General features: G+C 34.0%; 1 protein-coding gene across 1 annotated transcript in view; it reads left to right on the forward strand.

Annotated features, from left to right (window-relative positions):
• Window positions 1-24,596, forward strand: part of RMDN1 (regulator of microtubule dynamics 1) — a 36,231-nt gene extending 11,635 nt beyond the window's left edge. Inside the window, exons 3-10 of the mRNA XM_072603644.1 lie at window positions 6,315-6,402; window positions 7,912-8,071; window positions 8,626-8,715; window positions 12,840-12,895; window positions 15,459-15,546; window positions 21,871-21,901; window positions 23,582-23,715; window positions 24,501-24,596. Coding sequence (XP_072459745.1) covers window positions 6,315-6,402; window positions 7,912-8,071; window positions 8,626-8,715; window positions 12,840-12,895; window positions 15,459-15,546; window positions 21,871-21,901; window positions 23,582-23,715; window positions 24,501-24,551 — 698 coding nt within the window. The 3' untranslated portion in view covers window positions 24,552-24,596. The remainder of the gene's footprint in view (window positions 1-6,314; window positions 6,403-7,911; window positions 8,072-8,625; window positions 8,716-12,839; window positions 12,896-15,458; window positions 15,547-21,870; window positions 21,902-23,581; window positions 23,716-24,500) is intronic.
• The last annotated feature ends 1,614 nt before the right edge of the window (window positions 24,597-26,210 follow it).

Raw genomic sequence — 26,210 nt, forward strand, 5'->3', positions numbered from 1 at the left:
CAGGCATTGTGTGAAGAGCTGGGGCTAGAAAGACAAAAATGCAAGTCCCTGCCCTTGAGGAACTTAAATTCTTTTAAGGAGACAATGTACACATGCATGAGTGCATGCAGGCACTTACATATGCACATAACAGATACAAAGTAACTTGAGAGGGAAAGCAGTAACATCAGAGAGGATAAATCAAAGCTTCACATAGAAAAGAAGTGTCAGACACGTGGTCCATGGGCCACATGTGGCCCACCACACTTCTGAATGAGGCCAACACCAGACTGAAATGAAATTGGGAAACATTTAACAAAATAAATAGAACAAAATACAGATAATATTATGCTTTAAAACGAAGTCATTGTATGTTCCCCAGGGATCCTTATGTGTGGATTAATGGCCTCATTTCTGTTTGAGTTTGACACCATTGATGTAAAGGGTCACAAGTCAAACTTTAAAGAAACTAGAGATTCTAAGTTGGAAGTGAGGAGGAAAAGCAGTACAAGGACATGGGGACAGAGTTGGTATGTCAGGCGAGAGAAAGAGAAGTTTGTTTAGGAGACAGTAAGCATTCAATAATAAAATTGGAAAGGAAGACTCATCAAGATTATCATTTAGAGATTATTAAATCGAATCCCTTAATTTTTTTAAATGAGGAAAGAGAGGTCAGAGAAATTAAATGACTTGCCTGAGGGCACACATGTAAGTTAATATCAGAGTCTGGGATTTGAACTCAGATCCTTTTCCACTCTATCACATTATCTATTTATCTTTCACATAGCGATCCTGGGAAATAGCTGAGACAAGGATTTTATGTTCATTTTACCAAAGAGGAAATTGAAACCTAAGGAGATTAAACAGTTCAGCTAGTTCTTTATCTGGTTAATAGAAGAACTCTTCACTATACCTACGTTAACTTTTTGTCTTTGTGACTCCAGTCTTCTTCCCAGCCTGGAAATAGTTGTATTAGCAAATGAGTGACTAGATAACCAAATAAACCATTTTGAAAATTAAATGGAAGGTTAATATGTTTTAAATGAATATGACTGATATTTTTTTAAAAAGAAACTTTCGTAACTGCAAAGTATAGTTAAAGATTTTTATATCTTTAGATTTTTGAAATATTTTATTGTAATATTTCTAAACATTTTGTTACTCAATATCATTTACTTATAGATTTTGATTTTATGTATTCTTCAGTGAGTTTTAAAATCGCTTTTGATACTTTATTGCAGTCTCTTTAAGTTTATCTTGAATGTTTTAAAAATTATTCTGAGAGTTTAGGATATTAATTATTTAATTATCCTAATTAAACTAAAAGTTGGATGACTCATATCTAATTTTCTATTAGATAATCTTAACCATCAATTTTAATTGTTAAAGATAGGAACTAAAAGGTAACAGTAGATTATCTTAATTACCTTTCAAAACAAAATACTATGAAGTTTCACATTATTAATATTTATGAATTTTACATTCTCACCTATAGTCATTCTAAACTAATTTATTCTAATATGTTTACAGTTTCTATTCTTACTTCTTTTGGGAATTAGTATCTAATTTCATAATAATATGCAAGCAATTCTTTAGTAAAAAATGATTTCTCTCGTTTTTTTAATGTTTCGTCACGTCAGTTTAAAGTGTTTTGTCTGTTTGCTAGGATTAATTCATACTTCTTTTGGCCAGGAGGTTTAGAGATGAATTAAAGATTAAGTTTTATTTAAGATAGTTTTAATGTGAATCCAATTTTGTAGAAATGAAATTCAATTTAAATCAGTCACTGAGTGATTTTTACCACTGGGTGGTGCCAGCAATTAACAGTGATTCTTACCACCTTCCACCTTCAACAGGAATTTGCACAGCAGCCCTAACAAGTCATGTAGCTTCTACTGAAACATTTATAGTGACAGGACACTTAATACTTTGCTTTTAGTTTTTAAACAAATCTGTTATTCAGTTCTTAAAATGAAAGCCTTCTTCCATTATAGACTATGTCTAATTACTCTTCTGCCTTACAATTTTTTAAATATTTGAAAGTAACTATCCTATCACTATTTATTCTTCAAACTATGACATCCCACATTTCTTCAGCTGTTTCCCAATTGATATGACTTCAAGATACCACATTATTTTGGACATCTTTCTCTCAAATATTCCAGTTTTATCAACATCTCTTAAAATTTAGTGCTCAGGAACAAATACAGTACTATATGAGGCACTTTCATTATATAATTAAAATGTGGGAAAGTGAACTCTCCTGGTGAATAAAGTAGAATTATATGCTATTAGCGCTAGAATCACCTTGGACAGGTAACACATTGAGCTAGTGGTGGGCTAGAGTTCACATAACTGTATTCCTAGTCCAGTACTCTTCTGCTGTACTAAGAAAAAAACCAGTTGCATGCACAATGCTTAAAAGAAGAGTAAAGGAGCTGTTCATTTCTGTAGGTCAACCTTCTTTCATTCATTTAAAAAATATTTCTTAAGGAGTTCTCTTCATTAGGTAGTGCTACTTGTTGCTTATATCCACTTTGTTAGGTCATTATTATTAATTATTATTAGGGTAATTAGACCTTGCTTTCTTAATAGCCATTTAGCGACTACAAGTTCAGGCACTATCACTCAGCTTCTTAATACCTAGATAGAAGCCCCAGGAATGCGGTCATAGAGCCATGCCAGTTGTACACAAAGGAGTATTTAACATTTAGGAGTAAAAGTTATTGTTTGGCAGAAAGAATGCAGTTACCCCCTCAAATGAGACTACCACCGTTTACTTGCTTGTGTGTACATGGAAAGAGTATAGCTTGTTCTTTCAAAAGTTTGAGGAAATATTCAAGAGTATCTCTTAAAAAACTTTGAGGTTTTTTTAAAAAACTATAGAATTTCACTGTATGATAATAGGCAAAATTACATCTCAAGTTCTATTCATCTCAGATTTTAAAATGAATTTATATGAAGTTTGGTCCATTTCTTAGAGTATGGCTTCTTTATGTCAATAATGTAAGCTTATTTTTAAAATATTTTTAAAATATTTAATGTAAGCACAGGACATTAAGCAAGTTTAAAAAAACAAACACCTGATTTGCAGATAATCTGGAGTGGTGCATATGCTCCCACCATAGCATTTATGTCATGATACTGAATTGTTTTATTTAAGAAATTAATTTAGAAATTAATGATTTGAGAGAGTATGGAATAATAATGTATATGATAATTAATTGCAATAATTGTCAGTTTATCCATAAATTTTTGCATTTTGCCTCATGGTCAGTGGAATGTGGAATTCATAGCTCAGGTTTAAAAAAGTATTATCTTTCTTTTGTGTACTGGTGCTCAGGAAAATAAGGATTACTGAAAACTCTACGTGATTAGTAAGTAGCACATCATGTTACATGAACCTCATCTAACATAATTAATTCCGGTATTGCTTAACATCAGATAATGAGACTACTCTCTAGTCATTATAAAAGGATTTATGTTCTTAAATCCCAGTCTTTTGAGATTGAACGCTTGATGGAGAAACAAATTAAAAATAAACAAGATTCATCGCAAACTTGTTAAATTAAGTCTGCCACATGATGTTTTAACATATTCATCATAGAATCTAACGAGATTAAAGAAGGTTATCAGAAAAATCCTATATGTGTGTATATGTATAGGGATGTATATATGTGTATATATTCATCTACATATATCTGTATTTAGATATGTATCTGTATATATCTATTGATACACGCATTTATACTTACATAACTACAAATAGTTAAAGATTGGATTAATTCATTGCAACAGTTCAGTAAACAGTTAGTGCCTACTATTTGTGAGATACTGCACCAGGTGCTGGTGAGTAAAAAATTTAAATAATGCATACTCTTCTCTAAGGAGTTCTACGTTCTGCTAGGAGAGATAGATTCTACAGGATATGTGGATAAAACACGTACGAAAAGAAGTATAATGCAGAGAAGGAACTGGGGCTGGGAGGAAAAATTTAGATCAGGAAAATTTGTGTTCTAGGAAAATTTGAGGTAGGAGAAAATACTTTCAGCTAGAGATAACAGGACGGGACACCTGACCTAGGCCTTGAAGGAAGAGGATTTTGATAGAGGTAAAGAGTAGGAGTTTCAGTTCAGCACAGGAGATAAAATGTACAGATACATAGAGATGAGAAATTAAATGACAAATTTAGAAAAATGTAATAGTAATTCCATTTGGCTGGAATATAGACTACTTGAATAGGAAATAATAACACAAAGGTATTTTGGAGTCAGATTATACAAGGCCTTGAATACCCAACTAACTAGTTCATATATTATTCTACGGACAGTGACAATCTGCTGAAGATTTTTGAGCAGAGAAAAAGTGTGATCTGTGTTTTAGAAAGATAATTTGGTAGTGCAGTAAACAATAGATTGGTGAGAAGAGAAGCTACTACAGTTGTCCAAGGTGGGGGGTGATAAATTACCTAAATTGATGATAGCTGTTTGAATGGAAGGAAGAGGGGATAGTTTTGAGGAATGTGGTGGTAGAATCAACATGACTTGACAAACTGGATTTTAAGGGGTGAGGGAAAAGGAATTGTCTAGGTTGACTCCAAAATTACATGTTCCGGTAACTTGGGCTGGTGCCCTCAACAGAAATAGGAAAGTTTGAAGGAGGACTGAATTTATCTGGTAAATTTATCTGGTAAATCTGGTAAATTCAGTTTTGGACATCTTGAGTTTGAGATTTTGGTTAGCATATATTCTTAGAGAAATAAAGAGCCTTCTTTGTTCATGGTAGAACAATGTTTTACTGCTTTTCAAAAACTATCCTTCCAGTGATAGACACAAAACAATTCACAAAATTTGGGACTTTTGAAATTATATCTGACTTCCTAACTTGTCTTATGAGAACATGACGAAAGAAATATTTAATTCCTTTATGGGTCATTATTTCTTTTTATATCCCCACAGTGCTAATACGGTGCTTTGCATACCGTAGATACTTAATAAGTGTTTGTTGAATTGAATTGGTTTAGTTAGCTTCATTCAGTTACTTGGCCACAGTTTACTTGCTTAATCTTTTTTGATTTAAACAGTTTTAGAACTGTTTCTTTTGGTCATAATGGAAGTAGATAATATAGTATGGTTGAATTGTTTAGAAATTTACCATCTTGACTGCTGGAAAAACTTCAAACATATATTCTAATAACTATAGGTCAGTATCATTATCTTAGTCTATAAAGGATGATAAAATTGTTTTTAAAAAGTCTATAGGTGAACTTTCCCTTTTCTTGTTTATATGGCTTGTTTTTAGCTTCATTTAGCTTAAATAAAAATGGTAAAGTTTCTACATAAACACTTTCTATGTAATATTAGACCATTGAGGTATAGCTCAACACTAGATATGTAAGATAAGTAGCCTGAGCTCACTCTGCACTTTTATAAACAGAAATATGATTCCAAATTCTTTATATTCCCATGGTTTTTATATTCAGTTTATTTTGTCACTTCTTTTGCCCTTTTCTTTTCTAAAACTTCCTTCCTTGGTTTTCTATTTTTTATTACATGATAACCTTTTTATTACATAGTTCAGGACCGTTTTCATTTCTCAGTTTTCTCCTTATGGATATTAGTTGTGCTAACATGATGTTGGAAATCAGTATTATTCTGGTATTGTTCTGTGTTTTGTAACAGTGAGAGTCATCAATAGTGATAATAATTATAAGAAATAGAAAAGTTTAGGGCAGCTAGGTGGTGAAGTGGATAGAGTGCTGGGGCTGGAGTCAGGAAGACATCTTTCTGAGTTCCAAATCTGGCCCCAGAAACTAGCTGTGTGACCCTGGGGAAATTATTTACCCCTGTGTGCCTCCATTGCTCACCGTTAAAAAAAAAAGAAAAAGAAATAGAAAAGTTTGAAGGTACAACAGGGTAGTTTTCATTATTGTTGCTTACTTTCATCAGGGTGATTATCATCATTATTATATTTTTAAAAGTCTTTTATGGTTTATTGTTTCAAAGAATGTCAGTATGTTTGGTCATCTGTAATCTTAGCTTTTAGATGACTACCACATGTAATAATCAAATTTATTAAGTTTTGGAAATGTTTTATATGTCTCTGTATATCTATAACCACCTATATCTATATGTATATATACACACACACATATGTCTATATGGATATAGATATGTGGATATCTATATATAGATACAGATAAATGGATATCTATGGATATACAGACATATACATATATATGTATTGTATGTATTCTTATTAGATAGAACTGTTAGTATCTTTAATTTGGCTAAAATTCTATTTATTGTCTCTTTCTTCCCTTACATGCTCTGAAGTTGAGGAAATCCTTGAACAAGCAGACTACCTATATGGCAGTGGAGAAACAGAAAAGCTTTATCACTTGCTAGCCCAGTACAAACAAAGGTATACAATATATTGTAGCCCAAGTTTTTTGACTGACTTGTATTTTTTTCAGCCTCTTGCCTTTTAAAAAGTAAAATGAAGCCTCATGTTCTGGAGATTTTCTTAATGACTATTGTATGCTGTATTTCAAATCAGCATATTTTTTTTAATATGTTTGGAAGCTTAATTCACTGTGTAGTATCTCCTATCTTACATAGATAGAAAAAGCATGCTAGGTGATGGGAATACAAATATAAGCCAAAAGAAAACCAGTCCCTGCCCTTATTCTAAGGGGAATGTACCTCACCAGGAGAAGAAAAGGAGAGTTTGTTTGGGAAAGTCATTCAGGGAGTATTGAACTGTTTCAGATTTGAAGTAAGCATGGATGGTGTGAGCACTTACATGGAGGTTGGCAAGGTACTCACCAGAAGAAGAGACCATTGAGGTGAGGATATTGCCATCCTAAGAAGGCACCTGGACAGAGGTAGAGAGGTCATTTAATAAGTAACAGGCTAGCCAGAGTTTAACATGAGCATGACTGGTGTGGGCTTTCTCAAACAGAGGATATCTTTTAACCAGAATTGCTATATTTACCTGATTATCTCTAGTTTATAGAAGATTGGTTTTCTGCTGTCTCTACTTATAAGTTGAAACATCATTTTTCCTGTTCATCCTGCAAGCTAATTTCAAAAGTGTAAGGAGTCAGTGTTGCACAGTACATTTAGAAAAGCAGACAGAAGAATATGTTTCTGATTCCTTTTCTTTCAGTATACGTAATTTGTATTTGCTTGAAATAAAACTGTTATTCCTTCTTTAAACATAAATAATATATATTTGCTTTAAGTAAAGTTATTGTTCCTTCAGGAAAATTCCATCATCATCAACAAATAGTAGTATCCTGATTAACTAGATTATTTTTCCCAATAGCAGTATGCCTGACCAGTACTGTTATAAAAAGTTCATGCCAGAGTCTTTAAATTATTCAAGTACTACAACTGGTATGAAGTGTTAAAAATAAAAAGATTAATTTTATAAAGTAGTAAACTAATAAGATACTTTTCAAGAATCTAAAATTATTCTCCATTTTCTCAAGTTCTTTGATTTGTAGTTTCTAGTTTGTGACCTTATAGTCATTCTGTAGGAAATAGAGTAATCTTTTATTTAATATTGCTCCTAGAAATTAAGTACCAGGTTGTTAAGTCATATATAGACTGTATTTTGTGATTAGGTTTATAGTAAGTTTTATTGTAGACTGTTGTAGTAGACTATTTGTAGACTATTGATTGGAATCATGAATTCAATGAAATGTTTTCCAAAGAGCTGAGTGAGTTTAAAGAACAAATTACTTACGGAAATGCTTTGTGAATGCAGTTCTTATAGCATTCTTCAAAAAAGTTTATAATACTTGTTGCATGGTATTTATATTAATTTAGTCCCTGAGCAGAGAGACAGAATTGATTTATGATGATGAATTCTAACATAGAAGTTAAATGAATACTAGTGAGGTTCCATAATATATTTCAAACCTAGTGAGGATGCAGAGTTGCTATGGCGTCTGGCACGGGCATCCCGAGATATATCTCAACTTAATACTACCTCTGCAGAAGATAAGAAACGACTGGTATATGAAGCTTTTGCATATGCAAAAAAAGCACTTGAAAAAAATGAATCAAGTTCTGCAGCTCACAAGGTAAGATACCTAGACTATGTGGCATATGAAAAGTTTGAAAGACAATTTCTAGGTAATTAACAATTATTTTATTAATTGTGGCTAGCAAATAGTTAATAAATGGATGGTCATCTGACTTTCTCTCGTAAACCAGAAACAAATCATGGAGACCTCTCAGGATTTAAGTGCCCTTGGAAGACTGTGTGTTCTTAATACGCAGACATCAACTCTGATGGATTAATAATTAATGAGAGAATTGATATTATAATGAGAGGTAGACCTAGTCTAACGAGGGGCTACATTCTATGAAACCAAAAGATAACTTTATCCAAAGTCCTTTTATTCCGAACAGAATCTACGAAGGGAACTCCTAAGTAAACGTAACCAGGAATGGACCGCGGTGAAGCTTCCAAAGCACTTAATTATAGCAAGGACCAGAGAAGAAAGAATTCAGACTAGGAAGGACTCTGTCCTTGAAGCTGAATGGTTTTTGAGGACTATATTTGGAACCATTAACAAAAGTAATATTTCTGAAGCTATACTTAAACTCATTTTCTTTCTTTTTATATTTGTAGTGGTATGCTATCTGTATCAGTGATGTTGGGGATTATGAAGGTATCAAGGTTAAAATTGGAAATGCCTTCCTTATCAAGGAACATTTTGAGGTACTGGTAAATTTAGTTGTTAATATGAAATATTCATTGGATTTCTTTTCTTTGAGTAATGCAGCTCCAGTCCATATAATGGGCCATATAACTATCAGAGTTCAGTCTGATGCTCCTTATTAAGTACTTGTGAATTGCCAGCTTTGGAATAGGAAGAGGTTTCCCACAAAATTGTCAATTTACCTCTATAGGTGTGACTGGATAATATTACATATACATACATACTCCCTGACTTCCCCCTCCCCCAGGTTGTTAGTACACTCCCAGATTACTTTATATTTTGTATACTAAACCTCACAGTGCTTGTTAGTTGATGGTTCTTTAAAAAAGCATTTGTTGTATTGAAGCAAAAATGCTATTTTTAGAGGCTTTCCTCCAGCAAGGTGTATATGGCAGAATCATCTGAAATACCCTAAAAGATGTGATGAGATAAAAATCTACACTGTTAATATCAAGCAAAGCATGAAATAGGATCTATATTCTCTAACTATGTTTGACTTTCATGGGTGAGTCAAAGAGACATTTCTGTAATTATTAATACCAGACACTCCTGCTGGTAGATGGCATTGTGTTAATTGCTTTAAGTCCTGGAACATTTTCAAGCTTCCTAATAAGAAGTCTTAAAACAGTTTGGGATAACTATCCCCACAGGAAAAACTGAATGGACATAGCATGCCTATTTTCTAGACTTTGATGTACAGTTTGATGGACAACTTGTAGAGTTCATTCATCAGTACATGTATCTGGGACAGACTTTACAAATGGACAATAAACTGAACTCAGAATTAAATAGATGAGGGAGCAGGGTGGATTACTTCTGGGAAATTGCTTGGTGCTTTTAATGATGTCATACTTCTCCTTTAATCATTGGCAAATCTTTTTAACACCAGTTTTCTTCTTTGTGTTATTGGATGACTGCAATTCATGGAACACTAGTCTACAAAAAACTGATTTTGTGGATTATCCAGAGAGCAATGATAAGGGTCATGGAAGTAATGACATGGCTGTATGAATAGGCTGTGAAAACATTATAAATGAAGAGTTATGCAGGAGAAGTAATGAGAAAGATATTATCTGAGAAATGAACAAAAAAATGGATTAGTTACATTGCAAGAGTGTAGAACAAATACAGATAGCTCCTGTTCCCCAGAATGTCAGAGTAGAGAAAAGGAAGACTGACTCCTTACCCCCATCCCAGTTAGAGTGGACTGACAACCTTCAGTGAATTTATGGGTATCACACAGGATGGTAAGGCATGAATGGATTATGCTCTACATCATTGGAGGGGGGTGTGTGAATTAGGAAGATCATAGGTGTATTGGGACAAGAAGGCATGTATAAATACTAGTGGTTTACCTTTTAATCCTAAACTGACTTCTATATATTATTTATGCATATCTTATTTTCTATACTAGAGCCAAGGATCTGGGAAAAAGGTCCATGTTTTATTCATTTTCTATACCTCCACAGAACCTTGAACAAAACTTTGCCTGTAAAAGATAAAAAATTAAACTTAAAAAAGTAAGAAGGAAGCATGGATAGGTTTCAGTATAACTAGAAGATTGAGTGCCCACACTGACAGTGGTACCTATTAAGGTATCACTGAAGTATGTACACACATATGAGTCTTACTTTGGGAGAGAGGAATACTCATATAATATGTACATGCATATATGTATGTGTGTGTACATAAGCATATGTACACATACAGGTATGTATGTATATATGTGTGTATATGTATCTGTATCTATATCTATATCTATATCTATATCTATCTCCCACTGCCCAAAATACTTTCTACTATTCTCTTTAGAATATATTTTCTTCTGTCTTCAGTTTCCTAATCCATAAAATGAGGGAAAATAATAATAGCACCTACTTCACAGGCTTGGCTGTGAGGATCTAATGAGATAATTTATGAAAGTCTTCACAAACCTTAAGTGCTATACTAGTCACTCAACAAGTATTTATTAAGCCTCTGTGACATTTCCCAACCATCTCTACTTGGGCTCTACTCTCTAATCATCTCTATCATTCCTGAAATTCAGAGTCTACCCCTGGATCACCCAGCTCTTGATAGATAAGCTTTTACCTTAGCTTGCTGGAACCTAAGCCTCCATGATTCCTCCTTGTGGTCTTCTTAGCCAGGTCTTCCTTCACCCCACTCCTGTGTTTTCCAGGGTGGATTAGAGTAGGAAGAGGTATGAGACAGAAAGCAGTTGGGAGCTTATTGAAGTACAAGAGAAAAGGTGATTAGGCCCAGGACTAGGGTTGTGGCTAAATTTGCTCTTTTAAAAGTGGTCTTGAGCAAATGAATTGTATATACATGATTATGAAGAGAATATTTATCTCCCTAATAGAATAGACATACAATATGTATTTTAGAAATAAACAGAAATTGTAAATAGTGTAATTAGCAGTTATTTAGTCTAAGTCTTCAGTATGCTAATCTTTCTTGACCATTTATTAATGCAGGTCTTCTAATAAATATTGATTTAGCTTAGTTTTTGAAGTAAGGTATGTTGATAAAAAGTACTGAGTTTGGATTTAAAGGATCTGGCATCAGATTGTGATTCTGTAACTAGTTTGCCTTATGGCCTTGGCCAGATCATTCATCCTTCTGGACCTCTTTCCTCATCCATAAAACAAGAGGCTTGGACTAAATGATATCTAAAAGGCATTTTAGCTTTAAATTGGATGATCCTAGTTACCCTGTTGATAGGAAAGCAAATGCATACTAATTGAAGCAAACTTGATAAATAAAAATAGATTTGTAATAATAAACTGGTGTGTTTACTAAATTTACAAAATGATTCTTTGCTTTGCAAATGGATTCTCTGACTCAGAGTTCCTTCTTCCTTTAAGACACATTCAAATACCATCTAATAGATGAAGCTTTTCCTGATCCCTCCCAACTACTAGTGCCCTCTCCCAGACTTCCTTTTTATATCTATATCTTTATATAAATATGCATGTATAGACATATATATGTATTTATTGACTTTATATTTATCATATTATGCATGCTATATAGGTATAAGTATATCTGCACACATGTATATTATGTATGGTATAATACATGCTATATATTAGGTGTGTGTGCTGTTAGGTGGTGCAGTAGATAGAGCCCTGGGCCTGGAGTCAGGAAGACTCATCTTTCTGAGTTCAAATATGGCCTCAGCCACTTACTAGCTGTGTGACCCTGGGCAACTCCTTTGACCCTGCTTGCCTCAGTTTACTCATCTGTACAATGAGCTAGAGAAGGAAATGGCAAGCTACTCCAGTGTCATTGCCAAGAAAACCCCAAAAGGGGTCACAAAATCAGACACAACTGAAAAATGACTGAGCAGCAGCATATTATATGTTATATATGTATGTCATAATGTAAAATATGTTTGAGTGTACTTGTTAGCTCCTCTATGCAAGTACGAATTGTTTCATCTTTGTCTTTTTAACCCCATCACCCAGCTTAGTGTGTGGCATGGATAAATACTTGTTTATTGTTTCATCTTTTTCTTTGTATCTCTAGCACCTCCTTGCATGTGAACAGATGCTTAATAAATGTTTGTTGATTTGATTTGAATTGTCACACAGCTAAGTGGCAGAAATGTTATTCAAGCATAGTTCTGACTCTTTCCAGTCTGTTCTTTATGCTACAGCATACTTCCTGATATCTTTATAAATTAATCTATGAATGGAAAAGAGTACTTTGTAACTTCAAAAGATTTTCTTGTGTTCTTACATTCTAACAGCAGAAAAGGTGATGACAGTCAAAGAGTGACAGCTAAAGACATAGAAGCATCATCTGCTAGACTGCTTGTGTTTATTATTTTATCTGACTAGCTTCAGCCATCAGTTTCTGAGCTTCAAGCATGAAGGCTTCCTCTCCTGGTAGTTTGTAGTCACTATTTCAGGTATACATTTAAATGGATTTTGTCAATTCAGTTTGAATTATCAGTAGCATGAGGGAAAGTTTCAGTTCTCAAAGAGGAACAGAATTATGAGGTTTTTGTCTTTTGCTAGTTTTTAATTATGTACTTTTTATGATTTACTAGGCAAAATTTATAAATAAAAATAGCAGGTGTTCATAAATTTTGATTGATATTGTTCTTGTTTCTTCCTAGAAAGCAATTGAACTGAATCCTAAAGATGCCACCTCAGTTCACCTTATTGGTGTTTGGTAAGCATTTTTATATTTTATTTTCTGAACTTTCTTCAGATTTTTTTCTCTTTTTTAGCTTTTATTTAGTATTTTATTTTTTCCTAGTTACATGTAAAGACAATTTTTCAAATTTGTTCCAAATTATCCCCCCATCCTTCCTCATTGAGAAGGCAAGCAGTTCAATATGGATTATACATGTGTAGTTATGCAAAACATATTCCATAATAGTCATGTTGTGAAAGAAAACAGATCAAAAAAATCAAGAAAAATAAAGTGAAAAAAAGTATGCTTCATTCTGTATTGTCACCATCAATTCTTTCTCTGTGGATGGATAGCATTTTTCATCCTAAGTCCATCAGAGTTGTCTTGGACCACTGTATTGTTGAGAATAGGTAAGTCATTGATAGCTGATCATCTTACAATATTGCTGTTACTTTGTACATAGTATATTTCACTTTGCATCAGCTCATGCAAGTCTTTCCAAGTTTTACTTTAGAGCATCCTGCTCATTATTTCCTATAGTACAATAATATTCCATCATAATCACACACCACAACTTGTTCAGCCATTCCCCAATTGATGGGCATCCCCTCAGTTTCTAATTCTTTACCCCCAGAAAAGAGGTGTTATAAATATTTTGGTATATATGGGTTCTTTTCCTTACTGGGATACAGACTTAGCAGTAGTATTGCTAGGTCACAGGATATGCATGATTTTATAGCTCTTTGAGCATAGTTACAGATTGCTCTGTAGAATGGTTGAGTCAGTTCACAACTCCACCCACAGTGCATTAATGTCTCATTTTCCCCACATCCCCTCTAACATTTGTCATTTGCCTTTTCTGTCCTATTAGTCAATCTAATAGGTATGAGATAATACCTCAGAATTGTTTTAATTTGCATTTCTCCAATCAGTAGTGAGTTAGAGTATTTTCTTCATATGGTTATAGATACCATATGGTTATAGATACCTTTGATTACTTCATCTGAAAACTGATCATATCTTTTGATCATTTATCAGTTGGGGAATGTCTTATTTTTGTAAATTTGACTCAGTTCTCTTTATATTTGAGAAATGAGGCCGTTATCAGAGAAACTCAGTTGAAAAAATTTTTTTTACAGTTATTAATGTTAACTGTATTTCCCTCCATCCTATCCCTACCCTGGTATTCTATTATCTCTTTCCTTTCACCTTGTCCCTCCTCCAAAGTGTTTTGCTTCTGACTACCCCCCTCTCCAAAGCTTTTTTATATAAAGAAACTTTCTTTGGTGTATTTTGTGAGCAAATGATGTATTCTGAAGTATATCAAAAGCACAATTTGAAAGTGCTTTTTAAAAATGATTCAGTATGTGTAGGTGAGTTCCTAGAGAAATGCTAAACTTGGTTATAAAATCATGTAGTTTCTTCCCATCTTCTCCAGCAAATTGCCTCCACAATCATTCTCCCTCCTCTCTAATCTTGGGTTTCTTCCTTTCCTTTCCTGTTCCTGTTCGCAAGCCTTAATCTTCCCTGTCCTTAAGAAACCTCACTATAGCCTCTCATTCCCTTTAAGCAATTGTCTTATATCTCTCCTCTTTCTCACAGCCGTACTCCAGAAATATTTGTCTTCATTTGTTGCCTTCATTTGGTCTCTTGCTCACTTCCCAAACCTTGGCAGTCTGTTTTCTAATCTCATTCACTTCTTAATTGTCAGATCTGATGAGCTTTTTCTCAGTTCTCATACTTACAGACCTCTTTTCCTGGATACCATCTCCTTTGGGTTTTTGTGACACTGCTCTCTTTGGTTCTTCTATCTGGTTGACCACTATTTCTCAGTCTCTTTTGCTGACTCATCATCTGTATCATGCTCCTTTATTGTGAATGTATTCCCAAAGTACAGCTGTGAGCCTCCTTTACATTCTACATTTTCACTTGGTGACCTCTTTGGTTTCCATGGGTTTACTTATCTCTGTGCAAATCATTCTCATATTTATATATCCAGCCTTCATATCTATCCTGAACTCTACCCCTGTATTGTCAGTTGCCTTCTGAATATTTATATTAAGGATACAATCATCCTTCTAGTTCCTCAGGCTTACAACCTCCATGTTATCCTTGAATCCTTACTTTCATTCACCCAGCATATTCAGTGATTTGTTATATATCAATCTTGTTGACAATGTTATTTTTTATATTTTCTATTTCCTTGAAAACATGGGGATTTTCATCATTTCTACAAAATTGTTTCCAACTTGACCACTTGGTTTATTTTAGTATTTTCTCTCAAAAATTTCATGTCCTTTTACTACAGTTCACAACAATGGTAAAGACTGCATACTATAATTTATTTCTTATGATGAAAGATAGGAAAAACGACCTTATGGTTTTGGTCCATTGCTGGATTTGTTCTTCACTTTTACCACCAGCATCAATGTTAACTTAGTAGGAGTGTGTGAAGAATAACAAATGATGGAAACAAATCACTTGAGGGGAAAAAATTTGAGTTTATACTATATTATCTTTAAGATGCATTAAATTTCAGGGCAAAAATGATTGCTAAAGTAGTTTGGTTACTTTTCCATGTTATTTTTTTCCCTTCTAGGTGTTATTCATTTGCTGAATTGCCTTGGTACCAAAGAAACATTGCTAAAGTGTTGTTTGCAACTCCTCCCACTTCCACATATGAGGAGGTAATGTAATAGCTTTTGTTCAGTTCATTTATTGTGGAATTCTTACCTATATCTTCATTCTAGAGGATACCTAGATCACAGAGTCACAAAATCCCAGAGTTAGAAGGGGCTTCAGAGATGACCTCGTCACAGTCATACTGTGTGAGAAAAGTATTCTCACTACGCCATACTCAGATACAGGCAGAGGTAGCTGCAGGATCAAGCACCATTTGGCAATTCCATTGTCCATTACATAATTCTGGGTTGCAGTTCCAGGGTGGAGAGGAATGGTTGCAGTTTTAAAGGAGCTGGGGTCCTACCTGGGTACAGGTCACATTTCAAAAGCAGAAAGGAGCAGTTGTGATCAGGAGGGAGAAGGGGACCTTACCTGGTTAAGGGCCAGAGCACAGACTAGAAGGGGAGTGACCAGAACTCTCCCCAGATGACACTGCCTTGGAAGCACTGAAAGCTTTACAGACCCTCAGACTTGATTGTGAAAGTAGCTGGACATAAAAGTCAGACAATCAGGTCAGATATTCTTTCATCCTAAGGTGAGCAGAACCTAATTCTAACATAAAGTCCAAAAGTTAAGAAATAGGCTTGAGAAATGAGCAAATGACCAAAAACAGAACTTGATCATAAAAAGCAACAGGGAAATTCAAAACACAAACTTGGAAGAAGACAGTGACTTAAAAACATTGACGAGCAAATTCTCCAAGAAAAATGAAGATTGGACATAAGCCCCTAAAGAATTCCTAGATGAGCTTGAGAGTTGGTTTTTTTTTCAAAGATTAAAAAAAAATTTTAAATCAAGTAAGAGTGATAAAAGAGAAATTGGCAAAAGAATGAGAACAATGTAAGAAAATGATGAAGAGAGAATAGCTTGGTAAAGGCACAAAACTCAGAATTGGCCAAATGGTATGAGAGCTGCAGAAATACTTAAGAAAATGTGAGATCACATAGGAACAACTGATCCTACCTGAAAGCCATGCATATTTCAAAAAGTTATAAAGGAAAACTGCAGGTATCTTAGAACCAGAGAGAGAAATAGAGATTGAAAGAATCCTCTGTCCAGCTCCTGAGAAAGATTCATAGTAAAAACTCAGAATGTTATAGCTATATTTCAGAGCTCCCAGGTCAAGGAATAAATACTGCAAGCAACCAGAAAGAAAAACAAAACAATTCAGTCCCTGTGGAGTCACAATTGAAATCACACAAGATTTAGCAGCTGCTTTTATGAAGGAGTAAAGGGCTTACAATATGATATTCCATAAGATAAAGAAGCCAGGATTTTAATTAAGAACAACCTACCCAGCAAAAGTGAGTATGATCCTATTGGGGAAAAATAGATATTTAATGAATGCATTTGTGATGGAAAGACAAAAGCTGAATAGAAAGTTTGATAAGAATCAAGAGAAGAATAGAAAGGAAAATATGAAAGAGAAATCATAAGGGCCTCAATAAGGTTAAACTGTTTACATTCCTTTATGGATAAATGATATGTTTAATCCCTAAAACTAACAGAGGGTGTGGGTGTGAATCTGTTATGCTGGGATGGTTTCAAAAGAAAAATGGAAGGGTGAAAAAAAAAAGATGCACAGGGAGAATGGGGTGGGGAAAATTATCTCACATAAAAGAGTCATGCAAGGAGGAAAAATTGAGGAGTGAGAAGCAGGCAGTGCTTGAAACTTACACTCATGGAAAATGGTTCAAAGAAGGAAAGAAAACGCACACACACAAACACACACATTTATTCCTACCTATATACATGCATATACACACACAGGGTATAGAAATCCATCTTACTCATCAGGGAAGTAGGAGAGGAAGGGACTAAGAGAAAAGAGAGTGGGATGATAACAGGGAGGATAAAATAAGGGAGGCAGTGGAGGTGGTGACAGTACAAAAAGAGGAATAAATAGAAGAGAATAGGATGGAGGGAAATAAACAGTAATCTTCACTAAATTTGAATGGGATGAACTCATCTATAAAACACAAGAGGATAGCCGAATGGATCAGAAACCAGAATCCACCTGTATGTTGTTTAAAAGAGACACATTTGAAACAAAAAGACACATGTCAAGTTAAAGAGGCTGGAGCAAAATTAATTATACTTTAGCTGAAGTAGAAAAGACAAGGAATAGAGATCATGATCTCAGACAAAGCAAAAGCAAAAATAGACCTAATTAAAAAGGATAATCAAAGAAACCATATTTTGCTGAAAGTACCATAGACAATGAATTAATATCAGTACTGAACATATGTGCACCAATGGCATAGGATCCACATTCTTGAAGGAAAGTTAAATTTTGAGTATAGGAAAAATTAGATGGTAAAACTATACTAGTGGGGAACCTCAGCTCACCCTCTCAGACCTAGATAAATATAACCAAGATAAGAAAGAAGTTAAGGAGATGAATAGAATTTTAGAAAAGTTGTCTGTGATGGACTTCTGGAGAATATTGAATGGGAAATAGAAAGAAATGTAACTTTTTCTCCTCTGTATATGGTACTTTCACACACAGACACAGACACACCACAGACACAGACACAGACACACACACACAGACACACACACAGACACACACACACACAGACACACACACAGACACACACACACACAGACACACACACACACAGACACACACACAGACACACACACAGACAGACACACACACAGACACACACACACACACACACACACACACACACACACACACACACACACACACACACACACACACACACCCACCCCTGACCATGTCTTAGGGCATAAAAATCTCACAAACAAATGTAGAAAAGCAGAAATATGAAACACTCTTTTCAAACCATGATGCAATAAAATTACATTCAGTAAAGGGCATTTGAAATGTAGATTAAAAATTAATTGAAAACTAAATCTAATTCTAAAGAATGAGTCAGAGAACGTATCATAGAAACAATAATTTCATTTAAGATGACAACTATTATATTGCATACCAAAATCTGTGGCATAGAGCCAAAGTGGGGAAAATTTATATCTCTAAGTGCTCATGTCAGTAAAAGAGAGAAAGAATAGATGAATGGGTTGAGCATGCAACTAAAACATAAACTAGAAAAAGAAATTTTAAAATCCCTAATTAAATACCAGAATAGAAATCCTGAAAAATCAAAGGAGAGAGTAATAAAATTGGAAGTAAAACACAAAGAAACAAAAAAAAAATAATAAAAGTAGGAGCTGGTTTTACAAAAAGACAAATAAAATAGATGAATCATTGACTAATTTGATTTTTAAAAAATTATCAGTATCAAAGATGAAAAGCGTGAATGCACAACTAATGAAGATGAAATTAAAGCAATTATTAGGAGCCTTTTTGCACAATTATATGCCAGTAAAACTGATAATCAAACTGAAATGGATGAGTATTTACAAAAACATGAATTTCCCAGATTAACAGAAGAGGAAATAGGATATTTAAATAACCCCATATTAGGGGGGGAAAATTGAACAAGCAATAAATGAGTTCTTTAAGAAAAAAAAACAACCCTTAGTATCATATGGATTTACAAATGAATTCTACTAAACATTCAAAGAACAATTAATTCCAATATAATATATACTGTTTGAAAAAATAAGTAAACATACAGTTGTACCAGATTTCTTCTACGACATGTGATTTTGACAACTCAAGCAACACAGAGAAAGAACGCTAGAGACCAATTTCCCTAATGAGTATTGTTGCAAAAATTTTAAATAAAATACCGTCAAGGAGACTATAACAATTCATCTTAAATATACACTCTGAACAGTCTAGATTTATAGCAGGGATTCTGGGCTGATTCAGTATTAGGAAAACTAGAAGCATAATTGACCATATCTGTAATAAAAACAACAAAAGTCTTATGATTATATCAGTAGATGTAGGAAAAGCTTTTGACAAAATACAGCACCCAGTCTTGTTAATAAAAATGCTAGAAAATATAGGAATAAATGGAGCTTTCAAAAAAATAAGTAGTATCTAAAATCAAGAGTAAGCATTATCTGTAATGAGGATAAACTAGAGAAGCCTTTCTAATATGATCAGCAGTAAAGCAAGCATTTCTATTATTACCATTGTTATTTAACCTTGAATGAGAAATCCTAGCTATAGCCGTAAGAAAAGACAAATAAAGGAATAAGCACAGCAATGAGAAAATAAAAGTATCACTTTTTGCAGATTATGTGATAGTGTATTTAGAGAGCCTTATAAAGTCAACTGAAAAATTAGTTGAAAGTTTAGCAAAGTTGAAGGATATAAAATAAACCCTTACAAGTCATCAACATTTCTATATAGTTTTACCAAAACCCAGCAGGAAGAGATAGAGAAATTCCATTTAAAATAACTACAGATATTATAAAATACTTTGCCAAGATACACAGCAACTATATGAACACAATTATAAAACATTTCACATGAAGACGTAACTAAATAATTGGAGAAATGTTCATTGCTTATGGGTAGGCCAAGCCAATATAATAAAAATGACAGTACTTGTGCAAGTTAATTTACTTAGCAGTGAATTACCTTGTAGAACTAGAAAAAATAATAACAATTCTTGTAGAAGAACAAAAGGTCAAGACTTTCAAGGGAATCAATGAAAAAATAATGTGAAAGAAGGGGACCTAGCAGCACCAGATCCCAAATTATATTACAAAGAGGTAATAAAAATAATTTGGTTCTGGATAAGAAATAGAGTGGTTGGTTAATGGAATAGGTTATGTACACGCTATACAGAAGCAAATGAGCACAGAAGCCTAGTATTTGATAAACCCAAAGATCCCAACTCCTGGGGCAAGAACTTAATTTTGACAGAAATTGCTAGGAAAACTATTAAATTTTGTGGCAGAAACTAAGTGCAGATTGGTATTTCACACCATATTCCAAGGTAAGCTCAAAACAGGTAAAGGATTTAGATATAAAGGGTGATATAAACAAATTAGGGGAGCATGGAAGAAATTACCTGTGAGTTCTATGGATAGGGGAAGAGTTACGATCAAATGAGATAAGTTCAGGGGAGGTAAAATTGAATGACTTTGATTACATAAAATTAAAAAATTGTTGCACAAACAAAACCAGCGCAACCAAAAACTTAGAAGACTCGCAGGAAATGGGGGTGATGGGGTGGTGGTGGAGAATTTTATAGTGAATTTCTCCAATAAAGGTCTCATTTCTCAAATATGTAAAGAACTGAGCTAAATTTATAAAACAAAACAAAACAGCCATTCCTCAAATGATAGTCAAAGACAGTCAGTTTTCAGAAGAAGAAATCAAAGCTACCCATAGTCATGAAAAACAATTTCTGTAATTCACTAATTAACAAATGAAAATTAAAATAACTCCACGGTATCACCTCACACCCTTCACATTGACTCTGATGACAGAAAATGAAAATGACAAATGCTGGAAGCATTGTGGGAAAAGTGGAACATGCACGGTTGATAGAGCTGTGAATTTGTCTGACCGTTCTGGAGAACAATTTGTTACTAAGTCAAAATAGCTATATATAAAACTGGGTATAACCTTTGACCAAACAATAGCACTATTGGGTATGTACCCCAAAGAAATCAAAGAAAAGGAAAAGGACCCACATGTACGAAATTATTTATAGTAGCTCTTTTTGTGGTGGCAAAGAATTGGAAACTTAGAGGCACCCATCATTTGGGGAATGATTGAACAGTTTATGGTATGTGAATGTGATAAAATACTCTAAGAAATGATAAAGTGGGTAGTTTCAGAAAAACTTGGGAAGACTTATGCAAACTGTTGCAAAGTAAAATAAACAGAACCAGGAAAACAGTGTCACCAGTAGATAGCAATATTATAAAGATTGTTGTGAATCTTTATTGTGATGTGAAACAGTATCATGAGAGACATAGGAACTGATCAATGCCGTGATCTACTACAATAGCAAAGGATTCATGATGTAAAATGCTATCCACCTCCAGATAGAGAACTGATGGATCCAGAGTGAAGATTAAAGAATTTTTTCTTTCATTTTTCTTGCTTTCTCTCCCTACTCCCCCCCGAACATGGCTGTTGCAGAAATATATTTTGTGTAACTTCATATTATAATTTTATTACAATTAATTATATTATCTTCTTAATGTGTGAGGGAGGGGTAGGAGAGGGAGAAAAGAGAATTTGGAGCTGAAAATAAAAATATGGAGAACAATGCATTCTAAGAAGAAAAGTTGGAATATAAGATTATTTCATTGTGGTAAGAAAGGAGACAAAGATTTTTAATGAGGAGTGCCTTTAAAACAACTTTAAAAATAACATTTAAAATGTTTTTCTCCTTAAACTTTTTTCTTTTTCCCTTCAATAGGCTCTAAAATACTTTCAAATGGCAGAACAAGGTAACATTTGTGGTCAGATTATATATATATATATATATACATACACACATATACATCTAAATATGTTAGAGATTTAAATATAATCATGTTTAAAATTATGGGAATATGTAAAAATATATGTGAAGATTTCTTTGAAAATTCATTCACCACATTTGATGCATTTCACTAATTTGTTTTTTGTTCAAAATGTTTTGTGGCTTTAAAGTTAAACTTAGAGAAAAGCCTGAGTGAAAAATATGCTTCTGTTGAATGAAGAATCAGGAGTTTTGAAGTTGGAAGGTACTTAAACATCAGCACTTCCAACATCTCATTGTACAAATGAGGAAGCAAAAGTGCAAATGTCCTTACTTAAGTAAGTCACTAGATGCAAAGTTGATACCAGGTCTTTCAGCATCCTGGACAGTGCTTTTCCCACTTAAACAATGCTAATTTCTTTTTTAAAGAAAAGTATTTAAAAAAAACTTTATTTCAAAAATCAATTAAGCATTTATTAAAAACCTACTGTCATCAAGACATTGTGTTATGTTCTAGAGATGTAAGGACAAAAACCAGTCTCTGACCTCAAAGAGATTGTGTTGTTCTGTAAAAAGAATGAAGAAACATTAGCTCCAAAATTATAACAGACTTCAACTTAAAAATTATCCTTATGATAGTAACATTCTGCCACAGTGGTGTGTACAACACAGCTATAAATTAAAGAATCTTTACATGGAAACATATAGATAACTTCAGATGACGAGCACAGGTGTAGCTCCAGATCACTTATAGAGACAGCAAATGGTCTCAATGATAGATTTATTTCTGGAAGTTGGTTTTGACTCTAGTTTAAGGGAAGGACTCTTTGTTAAGAAGATTATTTAGCAGCACACAGGTGGAAATCAGTAAGTTGTACACGTGATAAAGAATTCAGGGTTACAGTCTTAGCACCTTGAACATGAGTTTCAAATCAGGAAATATTAAAGTTAACTAGACTGGGCAGATATGACTCCTCATGAGTGGTAATCTCAATAAGAGGAAAACTGTGTAATACCCATCTTGTTTCCTATCACTTAGTATAAGGTGCTGACATACCACAGCCAGTGTTAAGTACTAGGAAGGACTATGGACCAGGAACCAGTAAATTGTGTTTTGGCTTCAGCTTTGTCACAAACTGGCCATCTGTATCCTTAAATCAATCACTTAACCTCCTCAAGCTTTTTGTTACCTCATTTGCATTTCTTTGAACTTATATAATCTTTCCTTTCTAACCACTTGAAATTATGTCTGTAATAGTCACCCTAAAAAAGGAATATTCAGTTCAGAACAGAGAGATGAGAGAGCATGAATAAAACTCCTGTCTGGTCACACTCAAAACCACTTTGGTCTCAGTGATGGTCATCTGAAAAGGAGTCGGAGCAGCTTAGAGTTTGGTTTGGTTTGGTTTGTTAAACATACTATGTTGTCTCATTTGGTCACAACATTTCTAACACACCTATGTGGATGTTTTGGCCAAAATTGTAATTTTCCCAGAAATGCATTTGATGAGAACAGTTGAATAAAAAAGAACTACAACAGTATGCTCCTTGTGCACGAAGTCATTAACTTGTTCATGAAATTTAGATAGAAAACTCAGTCTTTACAAATCCAAACGGTGTAACTGGTACCAAACTAAGATGAGTGTATTCTTTCTTCTGTGTTCAGTGCATCCAAACTTCTACAGCAAAAATTTGCTTTTCTTGGGAAAGACTTATCTGAAGTTAAACAACAAAAAGCTTGCTGCCTTCTGGTTATTGAAAGCCAAGGACTACCCAGCTCACACAGAGGAGGACAAGCAGGTACAAAGCTAAATAGGTAGCTTTGGAAGAAGAAAATGGAGAATGTGACTAAAAGCTGAGAGCTAATTATACATCAAGTATTAACAAACTTCAGTGAATTAGAACTGAGCCTTAAAATCATGAATCTGATTGAGTGGAAGTGGTAGTCATTTCACAAATTATATTTAATGGCCTTTTATACTCTTGTTTCTATATGAAAAATCCTTAGTTGTTATGACTGAACATATTTTAACGGAAAAGGAATTACTTGATATAGTATAGGATAGTTTCACTATTTAGCATATTACTTTACTAAATTAAAGGAACAGCTAGTAATAGTATGAATAAGGTGGCATAGCCATGTACCACCATAGAAAGCAGAAAGTTTTTTGAAGGACTTGTATTTATTCATTTCCAAGAGACAGAATAAAATAATAGATTTTGTTGGTATGGGAACTCTTGGAATATACCTGACCATTACTGTAAATTTAATTAAGTTTCACCAGTTATTTGTGAAAGAGTTAAAAGAGTAGGCAGGACATAATAGAGTGGGTAGACTGTTGAATTTGAAATGAAGAAGATTGAGGTTCACATATTAGTTGTGGGATTGTGGACAAGTTACTCAATCTTTCTGAGCCTAAGGAAGTTATGTGAACTTATTAGTTACATGTACAAGCCAGTTGTAATCTGTTTTGGTATAAGACCTCCCCTAGAAAGGAACCATCGGTACTTTTGATGTATTGATACTTATGAAAGAATAGTTTTGGGCTCAGAATGTTGACTTGTTATTCTATTCCTCATTTTAGGTACAAAAAGAAGCTGCTCAGCTGCTCAAATCTGTTGGTGACAAGAATTGAGACCTTTACTTGGAATAAAGCAGCACATGAAAGATTTCTAATAAATGTCTTTTCATTGAGTTAATCATGTCACAGCCAGCCCAGCTGCTATCTCTAGCTGATGAGAAAGGCAAGTATTAGGCATTCCAGCTTCTGGTCTTGACAGGAAGGTCAGTCCTTGGTGATGGGAAGGATAACCTATATGGAAAGGTACTGAGACAGAATGGAAGTGTTCACTGTCCAAGTAAAGGTTTTTCAGTGGAAACTCTATCCATAACCATTTAGGGGAGGGGACATATCTGAGAGGTGCCATATAAGAAGCTACTTGGGATATAAGCAGTTAACTAAAATAAGGTCTTGAAAACAATAATCAATAGTCAGTAAACATTTATTAAGGACCAACTGTGTGCCAGACACTGTTTTAAGTGCTAATTTCAGCTAACATGGTGCTTTTGGTGCTCAGTACTTTTGTCAACAAGTATCAATTATCCCAGTTGTCTGCCATTTTAAATATATAACCTTAATTGTGTAACCATTTAACAGATTGACTGTCCATTAATAAATCAAGTTTCTTTGGATAACATTGAATTCTTATTTAGCATTGACTAGAAATATATTTTAATTCAGTAGCTGTTTTTTTCCTGTGCAAACTACAGAAGAAATGAAAAGAATTTAGTAACTTCCCTACAAGGAGAAAATGGAAAGATAATCAAACTTGGTACAGACATGAAATGCTTTATCAAATTCCAAACAGGTTGCTGTCCAAACGCACACCATCTCAATTAGTTAACATTTAATATTTTCACAGTATAGTTGCCACTTATTTTTATGAAATGTGAACCACCAGTAATGATGACTAGAAACCAGAACTCTTAATTCTCCAGTAGTTTAGTGATTTTTTTAACCAGTTCAACAATTATTACCGTGAGCACACTACTCTGATTAGTACTAGGTTAAATACAAAGTTAAGCCATGGGACCTATCGTCTTACATAGTTATCCTTTCCATATTGTGACTTTCCCCTCTGCAGTTTCAGTATATTGCAGGATCATCATAAGAAATTAAATGGGAATTTGGGGGGACTTTTGCAGAAGTGACGAAGGCCAGGAAATAATGCACAAAATGTTTAGAAACTCAAAAATGCATAAAATATATGTATAGTATTATATAATAACATTTTATCTTTTAATACCATAAGTATACAGTTTCTTTTTTAAAGTCAAAATAAGTAAAAAGTTGAAAGTTTGTGAAAAGAATGAAAGCCAACAGATGACATGAAAAAGCCAGTATTTTTACTTAACATTGACCCACATAAAGCCTATGACAGGGGTGGGAGACCTGTAACCTTGAGGTCACATGTGGTCCTTTAGGTCTTCAAGTGCAGCCCTTTAACTGAATCCAATGGGGATTTGCTCTGTGCATTACTACATGCATGCATTTGTTGTACAGTAATTTTCAGTTGTGTTCAATTCTTTGTGACCCCATTTGGGGTGTTCTTGGCAAAAATACAGAAGTGATTTGCCATTTCCTTCTCTAGTTCATTTTATAGATGAGGAAACTGAGGCAAATAGGATTAAATGACTGGCCCAGGGTCACACAGCTCGTAATGTCTGAGGTGAGATTTAAACTCAGGAAGACGAGTCTTCCTGACTCAGGTCCAGCACCCTATCCACTGTGCCA

Source organism: Notamacropus eugenii, chromosome 4 (assembly GCF_028372415.1).
Source record: "Notamacropus eugenii isolate mMacEug1 chromosome 4, mMacEug1.pri_v2, whole genome shotgun sequence".
Taxonomy (NCBI): Eukaryota; Metazoa; Chordata; class Mammalia; order Diprotodontia; family Macropodidae; genus Notamacropus; species Notamacropus eugenii.